At 35.0% G+C, this 13,910-nt stretch overlaps 2 protein-coding genes across 4 annotated transcripts in view; one reads left to right on the top strand and one right to left on the bottom strand.

Annotated features, from left to right (window-relative positions):
• The window catches only part of LOC111509696 (uncharacterized), a 44,082-nt gene extending 34,253 nt beyond the window's left edge, over positions 1-9,829 (bottom strand). For 2 of the 3 annotated variants that reach the window (XM_074185227.1, XM_023165489.2), the window contains exon 1: positions 9,692-9,829. In XM_074185227.1, coding sequence (XP_074041328.1) covers positions 9,692-9,700 — 9 coding nt within the window. In that variant the 5' untranslated portion in view covers positions 9,701-9,829. Of the gene's footprint in view, positions 1-9,610; positions 9,667-9,691 lie in introns of those variants that run through there. The other variant, XM_074185228.1, reaches the window with a different exon arrangement.
• The window catches only part of LOC111507510 (uncharacterized), a 484,193-nt gene that overhangs the window by 55,127 nt on the left and 415,156 nt on the right, over positions 1-13,910 (top strand). The gene's annotated exons all lie outside the window — the stretch shown is intronic.

Raw genomic sequence — 13,910 nt, forward strand, 5'->3', positions numbered from 1 at the left:
ATAAATTTCATCATCCCAATTTTCAATTTTTTGGGTTGACGTGTTCAAAAAATGAAAGGGGAGAGGACATAAAAGAAATGCACTGTATCTTTGCTTGTTGATATTAAAAGATATATCTCCGCACCCAAAATGCATTTCTTCAGAAAATTTTGTGATTAACGTATCTTCAGAACTCAAATCATTACGCATATGAATATGCTGTTGTCTATTGAAAACACAAGCTCCATAAGAATTATTCAAATTCATTGCCATTATATTTTCAGCAGAACACTATGATTCTGCGATACATGAAATGGTATTTATATTTTCAATTTGTATAATCACTGCAGTTTGGTTAAGCTTGTGTTTTGTCCTGAACATAAAAGATCTGCATATATGACTTCCTGAGTCAGCATCTCTACGGATGAATATTACTAGAGTTTTTTCCCAACACCAAATCGTTATGTTTACACCTCGACACGTGTTTCGATCACCAAGTGATCATCTTCAAGAGGAAGATAAAACTTGAAGATGATCACTTGGTGATCGAAACACGTGTCGAGGTGTAAAAATAACGAATTGGTGTTGGGAAAAAACTCCAGTAATATTCATTACTACACCAAAGGTTCCAAACAGTATATCACAAATCTCTACGGATGTTGAGATAATGGTCGGTTCGTTGAAGAAAATAGAAACTGCATAACTTACCTAAACATAATAATTCTCTATAAATGTTCGTTGTTTCTGTAACTCTTCCAGAAAGTAACATGAACTCTGATCATTGAAACAAAAACATTATCTAATATACCTATACAATCCTTGTGTCGCAGTGTTAGTTGCCATACTCCTCGGAAACAGCTCAACCGAATATGTGTGTTCGGTAGGTCTGACAATAGGTTTGAATCTATTATTTATTTTTTTTTACTTTTTGAACTAAATTGTCACCTCACAAACCACAAGAGGAGACTAAATCATCTGTCGGTAACAAATAAGACAGATGGGTATCCGCGGCTAAGCTAAACAGTGGAGACGGGAGTGGGTTAAACAACTTAGCAAATTTCAAATAGATCTCAATGGGCGCCAGGTAAATTTAATCCTCCAGATACCCTAAGTAACTCACAATATCAATAACTTACCAATTAATATTGGAAATAAAAGATAAAGATCCCCAATATGATTTATTCGGTAATCCTAACTTACATGGATTAACCAACAACGCTTCTAAGACAACAATGCAATATTCACACTACTACGCGATGTTCAGATGTCAATACAAGAGCGCGGTGTATATAACCACGAATTCAATCAGCCATAAATTACGGTAGTAACGACGTTCAAAAAACTACAATACGTCGAGTAAAACTACCACGAAAATTGAGTAGGTGAAATCGTAAATACTAGTATCGGATGGTAAGACAAACTCGTTTGCGTCGCGTGAGCTCAGGCGTAGGCGCATCGGTGTCAATCAGCAATCGTGAAAGGAAGAATATACCTCAATTTCCGTTTCACAAATATCTATATCAACAGGTATCAATAAACATAAGGGCAAACAATTATTTAAATAACTCAGTATATCACAAATATTCAATTAAATCAATTATAACTTGCGTGCTCCTTTTGGACCCGGTATATGGTGTTAGGCTACCCTGTAGTATGGCGGAGATGGGTCACCCTGTAGCACCACCAAGATAGATCACCCTGTAGGGCACGACAAGCTGGACCAGTAATGGATCACCAAATAAGATCCAGAAAGAAAATAAAGGAAAACAGGAACCCTTGACGAAGACAAAAAAAAAGCAGGAAGAAAAACCCTACGGAAGAAAATTCTCAATCAGAATCAGATAAAACCAAGGTGAGATTCAACCCCCATTCAATAGGACTATTTGACTAATCAATACCCCTGGTATATTTTCATTTAAGCAAAGTAGCAAGATAACAAGAGTATATTTTTGGGTGCCCTGTATAACCATATGACCCGTAAAAATCAAGAAAATTGAATGAGTGTTGAAACCTCTCTTCAATACTAATATTCAGTTGAGATATAACGATGGAACCAGAAATTACTAAAATCATTTAAAACACATTTAATGGTAAAATTCTTACCCTGGCCAAGGGGTTTTCTATACGATTCTTCGTGTGCGGTGTTCTGCACGGAAGTCCTGCTGGGACTTGATGAGTGACTGAGGGCCTTCTGTTTCTTATGAATCTAGAGACGAGAAACGAAGGTTGTAGAATTGAAGAAGTGATATCATAGCTAAGATCACATGAGAGATGCGACAGTGATTCAGACATACCTAATTTCGGAAATCCTTCCACCTGGCACGAGTTCGGTAACCACCACAAATCCTCAAAAAGAGCTTAAGTTTCAGACTGCAAATATCCACACCAAAATGACCAATCAGTCTTCCACTATACAATCCTGACTTGTAGAAATAATCCCCGTGAAGGATGGCACAAATACAACCAAATATATCCTACAATCAGTCTGATGGTACCCTTTGAACTCCGAACCAAGCTCACCGAAGGCTAACTTCCAAATACTAAGCGACTGCCACATCTGACAGCTAACCAGTTGTTGCCACAGTGCATCCAATCTACACTACAAGCACCAAGGGGGCGCTGTGCACAACATCATACATCTATCAATTCCTCCACAGCCACTTGAGACAATATCAACAAGTCCATGACCCATCAAAACTCCTTCTCAAAGCAATGCAACCCTTAAACAACCCTTGACAACTTGAGTAACCGATCAATCCCTCACCCGTGAACAACTGTAGAACTAGTTCGGTGTAAGTCGACGGAACGACACTACGAAAGTTCGGCAGATGTCAACCAACAGCTGTCTCTTAACCTTGTTTACGAATATTTACAAAATATATTGTTCCAACCTATTTTCAACTATTTACCAATCCTTATTCATGCGATGGAATAGAAACATACAAGGTAAGTCGCCACATCCTTCCCTTTCAGTACAAATATTAGAGCATTCGTATTATTCAGATTATTTACCGAAAATATCAAACAGTATTCAGAAACCAGAGCTAACTAATATTGTTTTTCAGGCGATATGGTTCTAATATGTAGTAATCCTTCTGGAAGTGATGAATAACAATCTATGCAAGAAATATTCTCGGAAAGGTATAGAGAATAAGGCAGGCAACGGCTGAAAAATGATAGGCGAAGTAAACTGAGAAACAAACAATAACAACTATTTCAACCTAGCGAGGAATTTCGGATCTCCAACGTCGATTGGCAATAGGAGAATGCGTAAGTACTGGTCAAAGCAGTTAGTCAGGGAGCATACATTTATTCTTGTACATTTCAGGTATGGTTTTCTATGGAACGGAAGATTCCCATTACTATGATGTTAAATGAATAAAATCTACTTGTAACTTAATTACATTGTTAATATCCTTTGAATAAAGATCTTAAAAGGTAAGGTAGTGTTTTGAAAGGTCACATAAGAGCAGTTTGATCTAGTGCTAAATTGAAACGTAACAAAATATTTTGTTTTGATTTTTTCATGATATAGTATTGATAAATACATATAACTCCTCAATTTTTACAGTTCGATCACCAACCCCTATTTTTATTGGTCATTCAATCACCTTCACCCGCCCTGATCTATCGGTGTCACTTCTCACTCAGTTAACAGCACAGAGTAGGGATGAGAACGATTCCGGTCTCCCGTCTCTCACACAATGAACTTTTTTTCACTGCCAAAAAATTTTTTGGCATCTATTATTGTTTATCCATGGAGCGTAGATACAGTTTGCGATGCCACTAAAGCTGTGAATTATCCAAGTTTTTGAACACAATGGATTTGCCAGGCATGCAACCGGCCTAATTCACAACTGAAGAATAGATCGATCTGTAATGTCAATTCATGCAACGGCTATGCAACAGCTCACGATCATTCAATAAAAAATTGATGAATGGCAAGTTCCAAGGTGAAAATATATTAATACCACGAATCCTTATTATAATACACATGTGCCAATTCATTTTAAACTTGTGCAGTTTCCAATTAGATTGACATTTGCAATGTCAATCTAATGTTCGTTTGTGACTTAGATTTGAGCACACCAGGTTTATGATACGTGGCATGCTCTGGAGTGGGCAAACCATCCGGTTTGTATGTGGCAGCTAAACATGGACTAATGAGAAATATTGTACACACTATAGCATTGAGGGATTGATATTATTTGTTAGTGTTATTGTTCTGATAGAAACAATTTATGTGGCAAAACATCGTTTGCCGGGTCAGCTAGTTACTTGATTATACCAACCCCAAGGTTACAAATTTGTCCTTTATACCATTCAATGTAGAACACTATCAATATAGATTCTCAGACAGTGGATGAGTTTAAGGTCAACTGAAATTCAGTCAGTCATCTCACGAACAAAGTTACTGACCGATCATTAATAAACGATTCTTTTGCGCGCGCCATGCCTTCATCGAATAACAATTATAGCGGTGTGATAGGTGATATATTAAACATGAGCTCTTTTGGCATTTCAACTAGTTATTTTAGTCTACCTTTGACAATCTAATAGTGAATTTGCTAATGGAACAGAAATTCTACGAGATTAAATCTTCTCTAAGATTATAGGTTTAACTGAATAATTGTTTGATATGAGACTATCAGCATATGAAATGTTTTCAGTGACATTGAGGCTGATAAGCTGAAAGTCTATGAGAAGTTCAAGACTGATTTCTATCGCATATTCCATGTTTGAACCGATTTACATAAAACTTGTTAATGATGATAGCAGTTGATATTATCGTGCTTCGAACGTGTAATCGTTACATTTCAGTGAATGGATACAAAAGTCAATAAACTCTGTTTGAAAATTCTGATTGAAATCTGTTAAAAATCTATCATCCGTTAACCACCCATCGATTTCTCACTTCAAAAGTCGAACCTTTATTTTATTGTGATGAATTCTTATAAAGATATAATATAATAATAATATACTTTATATTGACGCTAGTGTCAACAAAATGAAAATTTTTCATTTCATTAGACAAAAAAATGACATCCACTACAGCAAGTATTCATAATCCTCATCTATCTCATACTTCAATCTTTCAGGTTGCTCTAGATGATTTTGTATATAATTGAAATAGTGAACCGTAATAGACTCAATGATAATATCCATACCAACAATTTTGAACCAAATGATTCTCATAAATTATTCTGGATGAAATTGAGTATATTCACTGAAAAATTCCACCAACATCACTGTAGATAGTGAAACATAATACAAGTATGCAAAAAAATATTGGGAGCTGTTTTGTTTTTTGCATGATTCTTATGTTTTTGGTTGTGCTGAATTCAAGAGTGACATTCCTTTTGTCATTGAACTTAACGTTTTCAAATAATGCAGGTATTTATGTTGAACGAGTTACCATCTCAAAATAAAATACTGAACAAAAATTCATACTCATAATTGCGTAACAAAACTGAAACACATTCATTTGGTAGCACTTTATATATTCTTTTTTTCCAGTGAAACTCCGTTTGGTACATTTTTGAAAGTAGAAAGCATCTGGAAGGTATCTGTGAAGCGTCCAACAGTAGTCTGTCATCATTGAGACGCTCCATCTTCTCCGGTATCTTTTCTCCATCTCCTTGATATCTTGGTGGAATCGTTCACGTTGTTCTCCACACATTTCCTCAATTATCTGGGAAGTGGTCGGGATGGGAATGGAGGAAATGTACTTTTGAACTCTTAGGGAAGCTGAAGCTTGAAATGCTTTCAACATTCTTCTGAAGATTTGTTTGTTGTGAGGGTCCTTTTCATCACCTAAAGTTTTCTCTTTGAACTATTTGACCGCAATCTTTCCCCCTCTTTCAGGATCCGTCATGATTGTGATGAATTGTGGTTCAGGATCTGGTCTAACTGAAACGCCTTCCTCCAATTTTTTTCTGAGGGGCCTGGAAAAAACTTTCGTATCAAGTATTTGAAGCAAATTCCATCTCTTGGAAGTGACTTTACAAATTTCTCCATCAATCCCAGCTTTATATGAAGCGGTGGTGAAAGAACTTCATGAGGAGGCACCAAAGTATCATGCAGGACTTTCTTTTCGCCAACGTTGAGCTCCTTCGTAGGTCAACACTTACTAGACCAGTGTTTGCTAGGTCTCTACTATCCCACAGGTATAAAAAATAAGGGAGTTTGGTGAACCCAAATTGTGCGAGTAACATGCCCAAGACTTTCAAATCACCGCACACCGCACGAAAAATCAATTCCAGGTTCTTGTAGGTGTACGGAATGACGACAGGAATGAATGTATGAAAATCGCAGTTGTGAAGCATAACTGCTGCAAAGCTTCTTCTTGAACCATCCAAATACGCCACTGTGCTGGGTTACATGGGATATTGAATGTCGTCACCCCTCCATAATTGTACAATAAAGCAACTCATCCTTTTGGGCAAAGTAGAAAGAGAACTGCTTCTCACGATATGTAAACCTGGAGAAAGACACTCCCGGCAAAAGTAAGTTCCTGCTTTGGAGCCTTGATCCGAGCAACTCGGCAGCGTTTTTGAGAAGATTCAAGTCTATACCAAATCATTCAGCTCGCCCTAGGAAAACAATTTCAGACTGCTGTCAATTTCAAATTCAAAACATGACTTGTCATCGGGTTCAGGCACGACACCATTTTCATCAGAATTCAGAATCTCTTTCAAGACAGCAAGTGCCTTTGGCACTGGTATTTCGGTCCCATGAGGGATGGGACAAATAGCTGCAGCTGCAGCTGCAGATTTGGGTATGACATTTACTCCTTCCGTTTAGAACACAGGAATCGCCTATTGGAAAGTTTTTTTCTCGCCCTCAAATCAATTTCAATACATCTTTTGCAGACTTCATGAGGTGTCCAAACTTTATCCTGATCCCCAAGTTTTGAGCCAGAATACGAGAAGCATACTTCTTTCACATACTTCGTAATATCATGTTGTTGCTTCAATACCATATATTCACCACAAATATAACAAAAACTGTCAAACGAATTCACACACTTTCTCACAAACAACACTGCACTATATTTAATGAAGATCTATAAAACTTCGACAAGTTAACACTTAATTGTTCCGCGGCTCTTTTCTACTCTGTCGGAGTGCACACTTCCAAGTTAAAACTTGTTTATGTTCATTAATTTGACTAAAAGAGGGCGTTGTTCATTCAGAAAGTGATGATAATTATCTCATGTATACATGTAATTGAAATAAAATTGTACCTATTTATTTATAACTTCAATTCAGCCCAAAACCCATTCTTCATAATACAATTTTTCGTTTTGCAAAGTAACCTGATGTTCAGAAATTCTTTGAGTATTTTTGTAGTTTTCAGAATACCTAAATACATTTAAGTCAGTTGACAACATCCAGACAACGTTTATGTTGCAAGCTAAAGAGGAAGCTATTATTCAGTACACCACAATTTTTGGTATGAAGATGTTGAAGTGGAAGCCAAACGCTATTTTTTGGAAATCTATCATGTGTTTCAGTCAGCCCAGTAATTCGATATTGTCATAGTACACTTCGTACTTCAATTTAATGCATTCATCCCAACGTATAATTTATTGGAGGGAAGCACCAATACTTTGTTTTCCTTATGAAAAGTTTTTGATGATGGTTAATGACCCATCAAGAAAAATTATTTTTTCTTGATACTCCGAAACAACCTTCCTGTTATCGGAAAAATTACTACCGTGATGCATTGTAACCTTGATACAATAAAGTATGGTCGATTGGAGACATTGTGTGGGTTATTGAAACTGAGAGTTTCGGAGCGTAATCTAAAATCAAGTGAATAATGGGAAAGATCTCATCAAAGAAAAATTAAAATAAGAACTTCCATGTCAGTTGATAAGCAGATATGTTATGAGAAGACTTCTCATGAAACATAACTAAAATTCGAATAAAGTATTATCGAAATTTTTGCTATTGTGATATCAGATTTCTGACTGGATTTTGAGTTTGCATCAGCGGGAATTCTGACCACATTCATCGAACCAAAATTATCATCAACCACATATAAAAATATTTTTAGTCTTCACACTGACAGAATAACTGAAATAAATGAATTTATTCAAATAATATTTCCAACAGGTGATATTCCAACTTTCTGTCCTGTTGGAAAAACTGAACTGAAAAATCCCAATGATATGGCTGCCGATTCCGTAAAATGATAACTTAAAAACAGTAAATCACAATTAATCGACATAAATGATAATAATAAAGATCCATAATCCAAATATTTGGATTTGAAAACGAAAAGTAGAGGAATAATTCAGTATCAGATTCATCAAATGAAGAGTATAATAACTTTTTTACCACTTGTAATTAACATTAAGTAATCATTTTTTACATTCATTATTCATCTTGCTTTTTCATAACTGAAAAAAATTCAGTTTTCATTGATCATTCGATAAAAATTTTATTACAAACAATTGAATATTTTATATATATATCTTTCATTTTCCTACACAAAAAAATATCCTTGTATTTTTTCGTGAGAAAAAAAAAGATTTTATTTTTTATTTTTGTCAAAAATCATTTTCTCCTTCACTCCATCATACCATAATTTATACTCCATTATTCATTTCATTGATAAAATTTTTCAAAAAAATCTGATTTTTTTTTTCAATGCATATGTTCGAATATCTCATAATATGAGTAAACAATAATATGAGTAATCAATAATTTCAACTCATCAATCACTTTTGCTTCAAATTTATCATTCTATGAATCATGAATCATCCTCAGACTTTTCCAAAATAGCTCCAAAAGAAGAAAACAATCACATAATTGTAATTCAACAATTATTGCACTTGCAATGTTTCTGTTTGAGTAAAAGAAAAGTGTTATTCAACCTACGCATAATTTACTGGGAAATTTCAACAAACGATTTTTGAAACTCATTGATACAGTTAATTGTAAGATTATCACTACCGCGACACGTGTTTCGTTATACAATAGCTTTCTCAAACGTAAAATAAAATTTACTTCGCCTCCAACGACGAAATATTTGAAAATCTATTCAAAAAAGAAATATTGGGTTTACTGCTTCTTCATCACTTTCTAGAAAGGGAAAAAGAGAAAAAAACTCTTCGCGAAGTTGTGTACATTATATACAGAAGTTTCAGATACAACCTAAAAGATGAAGGTTTTTCCACCAAAAACGAATCTTCGTTCAAAAATATGGTCTATGCAAGTAAATTCGAGAAAGTTTGTAGTTCAAATCAGATTGAAACTTTTACTTTCAAAAACAAAAATGATTTGAGCGAAATTATTCAACGCAGGACTGCCTCAACTGAAAGTCAATGGAATATCAATCCTTATATTCGAATTTCACAATTCGTCATGTTTTTATTTCATCTTATTTTCTATCGAACTTTTCTGTAATTGATGGACATTTGATTCTAATCCAGTTTCAGATACTGAATTCTGGAGAGTTCAACCATTTGTATAAAAAGTAATACTTCACTTGATTCAATACTAGATGCTGAGTAGTATGAAGATAAATTTAGAATTTTTTTTTTGAAATAGAGCAATTAATCCCGAGCTGAATACAGGAAAAACATCAAATAATCACTTCCAAAGAAAAGTGAATAACCAACCGTAAAGTAACTTGTCTACGTGCCGTGTATCACAACTTTCAATGCAATAAAACTGAGAACAACTGAATCGAGACTACTCACCTTACTCATTGTGTCAAATGATCTTTCGAGAGAGAAAACCTTGATCGCAGCCAATGTTAGATCACTCACGATACAAAGTATGTCTCAACTGATGCAGATTGCCGTGAATACTGATTTCAGCGGAGGAAACATTGAATGATATAACAGTACCACCAGTACTGGGTTAGATGAAAAATAAGGAGATGTCCGGTTTGATATTCAGAGAAGGCCGTTTTTGTTTTTGAGATTCAACTCCGCTGTTGACATTTCCGCATGAATATGTATGTTATATCTTGTTTTCCACAATTCACTTTTTAAAAATTGGTTTATTTCTTTATAAACACTTTATTACAATTTGAATATAACGTGAAAAACTTGGAACATTAACAGAATAAATATGAACTGTACTTGAGAATGATTTCTAAATTAATGAACATCTTTCTGACCTCGCAGGGTCTATTTATACGTTTTGTATGAAAAACAATATTTGAACAGTGTCAGCAATTGCTTTGTCTGGAGCACAAGTGTTCATATTGCTGATACTGCACAATAAGCACTTTTAGCAGGAAGCTGTTATCGCTTTGTAATTTAATACGTGTGAGACGCTAATTCGCATATAACAACTCCCCTTTTATACAAAAAGTTGTTGCTTTTTGCTGCAACTTTTCACAAAACATTTTCCTTGTGGAAACTGGTGTTGAGTTGGATTTCCTCTTCTATAGGTTCCTGGAGGTTGATACTTGGTCTTCTCCTGGGGATGAATCTCGTTAAGATACGGGATGTTTGTCTGTCTGGTCTTGGATGATCCGGGGGTGGTTGATTCGAAGTGGATGTAATACCGATTCGTATTGGTCCTTTTCGTCTACATTTGCAAAAGATGTAAAGTATGATTAATACAATGATCAATGTTATAGTGCAATATGTGAACCATGATATGTGCTTGTTCACAAACGGCTCATTGATAAGTTTATCCAATTCTTCGGAATATTGGTTTAATTTATGTTGAGCGATGTTCAACTCGTCAACGTTGATTTTGTTGAGTTTCAGCGGTTTCAGTTCTGGAAGATGTCGTTTTTCAGGAAGATGGTCGCAACAGCTGTATGGTATTCGAACGGCATGGTTTTTGTATGTGACGTTCTTATATCTATCGACGAAGTATTTGGAGTGAATTCTAGTGCTTCCAACGAATGAGCTGCATCCGGGTTGGAGTTTTAGCAGGGAATTGGTTTTGATCACTCGTGTAACTGGTTCCATATTTTCGCAGTTAATGGTGATTGGTAGAACTTCAGATATTGTTATGAGCCACAAATTTAGACTCAGTTCCTGGACATTGTATTCCGTAGCGTAGATCAGTGAAGACTGGCAAGTTTTCGGGAGGACGGTCAATCTTCTCAATAGTTGGGCTTCGCATATAGCTTCGCTGTCAATCGGGTAGGGTAGTAGATCGGAACAGATTCTTACGCCATGATTCAGAGTTTTACAGTTTTCTAAATTTTGAAGTGAAATGTACAACAAGGATTCGTCATCTCTCGCAATATATTTTTGAACAGTTAATAATATGTGATGAAGTCCCGTTCGGTTATCTGGAATTGGTATTGGTAGAAGTCGATACAGGGTGTATGTTTCTGGTTCGACCAATGGAATTTTTAATATGAAAACAATTCTTTTGTCCACTTGATATGCTTCGAGTTCAATGATTTCGATATATTGAGCAACATGTGAGAGCATTGTGGGTAAAGGTAGATTGTTTTTATGGAGTGATTGAGAAATTTCCTGGAGTGAGTTCATTAGGTCATTAGGAGTGATAATTGAACTGTGAAGTATTTTCAACCTAGCGAATGTTATTGAATTCAATATGTCGTCAAGGGTTGATTCCAAGAAAAGATAGCTTTCCATTAATGTTTCACATATTTCCAATGTTTTCAATTGTGCTTCATAATATGCAAGATCGTCTGAAATGTTATAGATTGATTGTTCTATTTGCTTGATATCTCGATTGAAGGTTTCTTCATCGATTTGAAGTTTTTGAATAGTTGTGTTGAAATTTCTAATTACTGATGTGGTCACCGATATTTGATTTTTCAAAAGGTTTTCTAATTGGTGTTCATCTTGAGTGAGTTTATTAATACAGTTGGTGTAATATTCGCCGTCTGACGAGTCTAGATTACCAGTAATGGCTTTCCAGAAGGTGCCTATTCCATTAATTAATCCTCGTTTGGATCTTTTATAATAATTTTGGGTGTCTGCAAATATTTCTCGATATTTCAAGTCGAGTGAGTCAGATATTTGGGTCAATAAACTAATGTGTGTTTTCACTTCGGTTTTGAAGGATAACATTCTAGGGTTTGATTGATCAAAAGTATATAGCATGTTTTCCAAAATTTTGTTGTTGTTATTTAAGGCAAATTCTATGGAGTCCAAGTCTTTGTAGACGAGAAGAGTCCATTTATCATTGGAAATTTTCAAAGTGCTTTCTTCGTGAAGAAAAATTCCTATTGTGTTATTAATGGGTTGAACGGAATATTGGGAATGTGTTGAGTGCGTTGCTGAAATCAGCAGGAGAATCCTGAAAATGAAATCAATTTTCAGTACAAGGTCGTAATCTGTCAAAATTTACTTTTGTTTTTTGTCTTGTCTTCCAATTAACTAGCATTGCTGAGTTTTGGTAGATTTCTATAATTTCAAACGGGCCATTAAATTTGTTTTCTAGTTTATTTTTAATTTGGGATTCTTTAACGTAAACATTGTCTCCTACCTTATACTCAGGTATATTTTGTGCAACGTTTCTATCGAATCGAATTTTGGATTTTTCTTTTTGGTCTTGTGTTCTTTGACGAGCAATTTTATAATAATAAGAGATTTTATTATTTAAATCTCGTATGTACTTAGTTATGAGTTCTTTTTGGTTGTACAGAGTTTCGGGTGGTCTACTAGAGGTGTGTCCAAATAGTAGCTCGTAAGGGGTGAATCCGTGTGTTTTGTTTTTGGTGTTATTGTAACAAATTATTGCATATGGTAAAATGCCTGATGGGTGTTCATCAGGGTTGTCGATTTTATTTGTTCTTATCATTTCTAGAAGGGTCGCGTGAAAACGTTCTAAGGAACCGTTTGATTGCGGATGGTCCACACTAGAAAATGATTGTTTAATGTCATAAAGCGTACAAAGGTCTTTCAGTAGGGCGTTGTTGAATTCTCGACCGAAGTCACAATGAATTCTGAGTGGAGTTCCGTAGTGTTGAAAGTATAGCAGTAAAGTGTTTACTACTGATTTTGCTGATTTATTTTCAATTGGGTAAGCTTGGGTAAATTTTGTGAGTTCGTCTCGAATTGTAAGTATATAATTTTTTGTGGGAATTTCAAGAATGTCAATGTTTATTCTCTCGAATGGTGTTTTCGGAGTTTCTGTAATGACTAGAGGGCTTTTAAGGTTTTGTCTGCAAATTTTTGCTTTTTTGCAAGTTTCGCAGTTCTTTACAAAGTTTTCTACGTCTTTGATCAGATTTGGCCAATTATATTTTTCTTTTACGCGTCTAACTGTTTCGTTAATTCCTCGATGTAAATTATTTTTTCCTGAATGGCATTGGTCCATTACGATGGGAATTTGGTCTTCGTCGGGAGTTCTTGTTAGATTTTGGCATACTGTTATTTTAATTTCTTTTTCAGCGAAAATGAAAGAAAGAATTTCCAAAATTGGTAAATCCAAATTATTTTCGACAAAGTACGTTTTGGAAATGTCTATTTCATCTGTCCATTTATAAAGGATGAAGAATAGAATTTCTACGGCTGAAGTATGATCGAAGGGTAAAGCGATTATGAAATATTTTCTGTCTTTAACGGTTTTACTTGAGAGAATATTGATTCTATCGTTGTAAAATTCGACATTTTCCTCGAATATGTCATCTATGATTTTATGATGAAGATCTTCTAATTTGTTTTGGCAGAAAAAAGTGAGGATGTATTTATGTGATTTGTCTAAAAGTTGCGAATTGTCAAATTTGATTTTTGAGTAATCAATCAGGGATCGAGTTTCATATAAGTGACTGAAATTCTCGTATTCTTGTAAAATTTGTTCGAAGGGGGTTTCTTCGTGTTCAGGTGTTTCTTTGTTTTGTGTTTCTGTGTCTGGTGTTTCTGCGTCTGTTGGTTTGTTCGTTTCATCAATTTCGTTTGAAGCGAGTATCGTAAGTTTTCTGTGAAAATTTACACATTCTCTGAAGTGATTAATTTTGATCCGTGATAG

Source organism: Leptinotarsa decemlineata, unplaced genomic scaffold (assembly GCF_025532065.1).
Source record: "Leptinotarsa decemlineata unplaced genomic scaffold, Ldec_3_MD MMD2_tig00026369_RagTag_RagTag, whole genome shotgun sequence".
Taxonomy (NCBI): domain Eukaryota; kingdom Metazoa; phylum Arthropoda; class Insecta; order Coleoptera; family Chrysomelidae; genus Leptinotarsa; species Leptinotarsa decemlineata.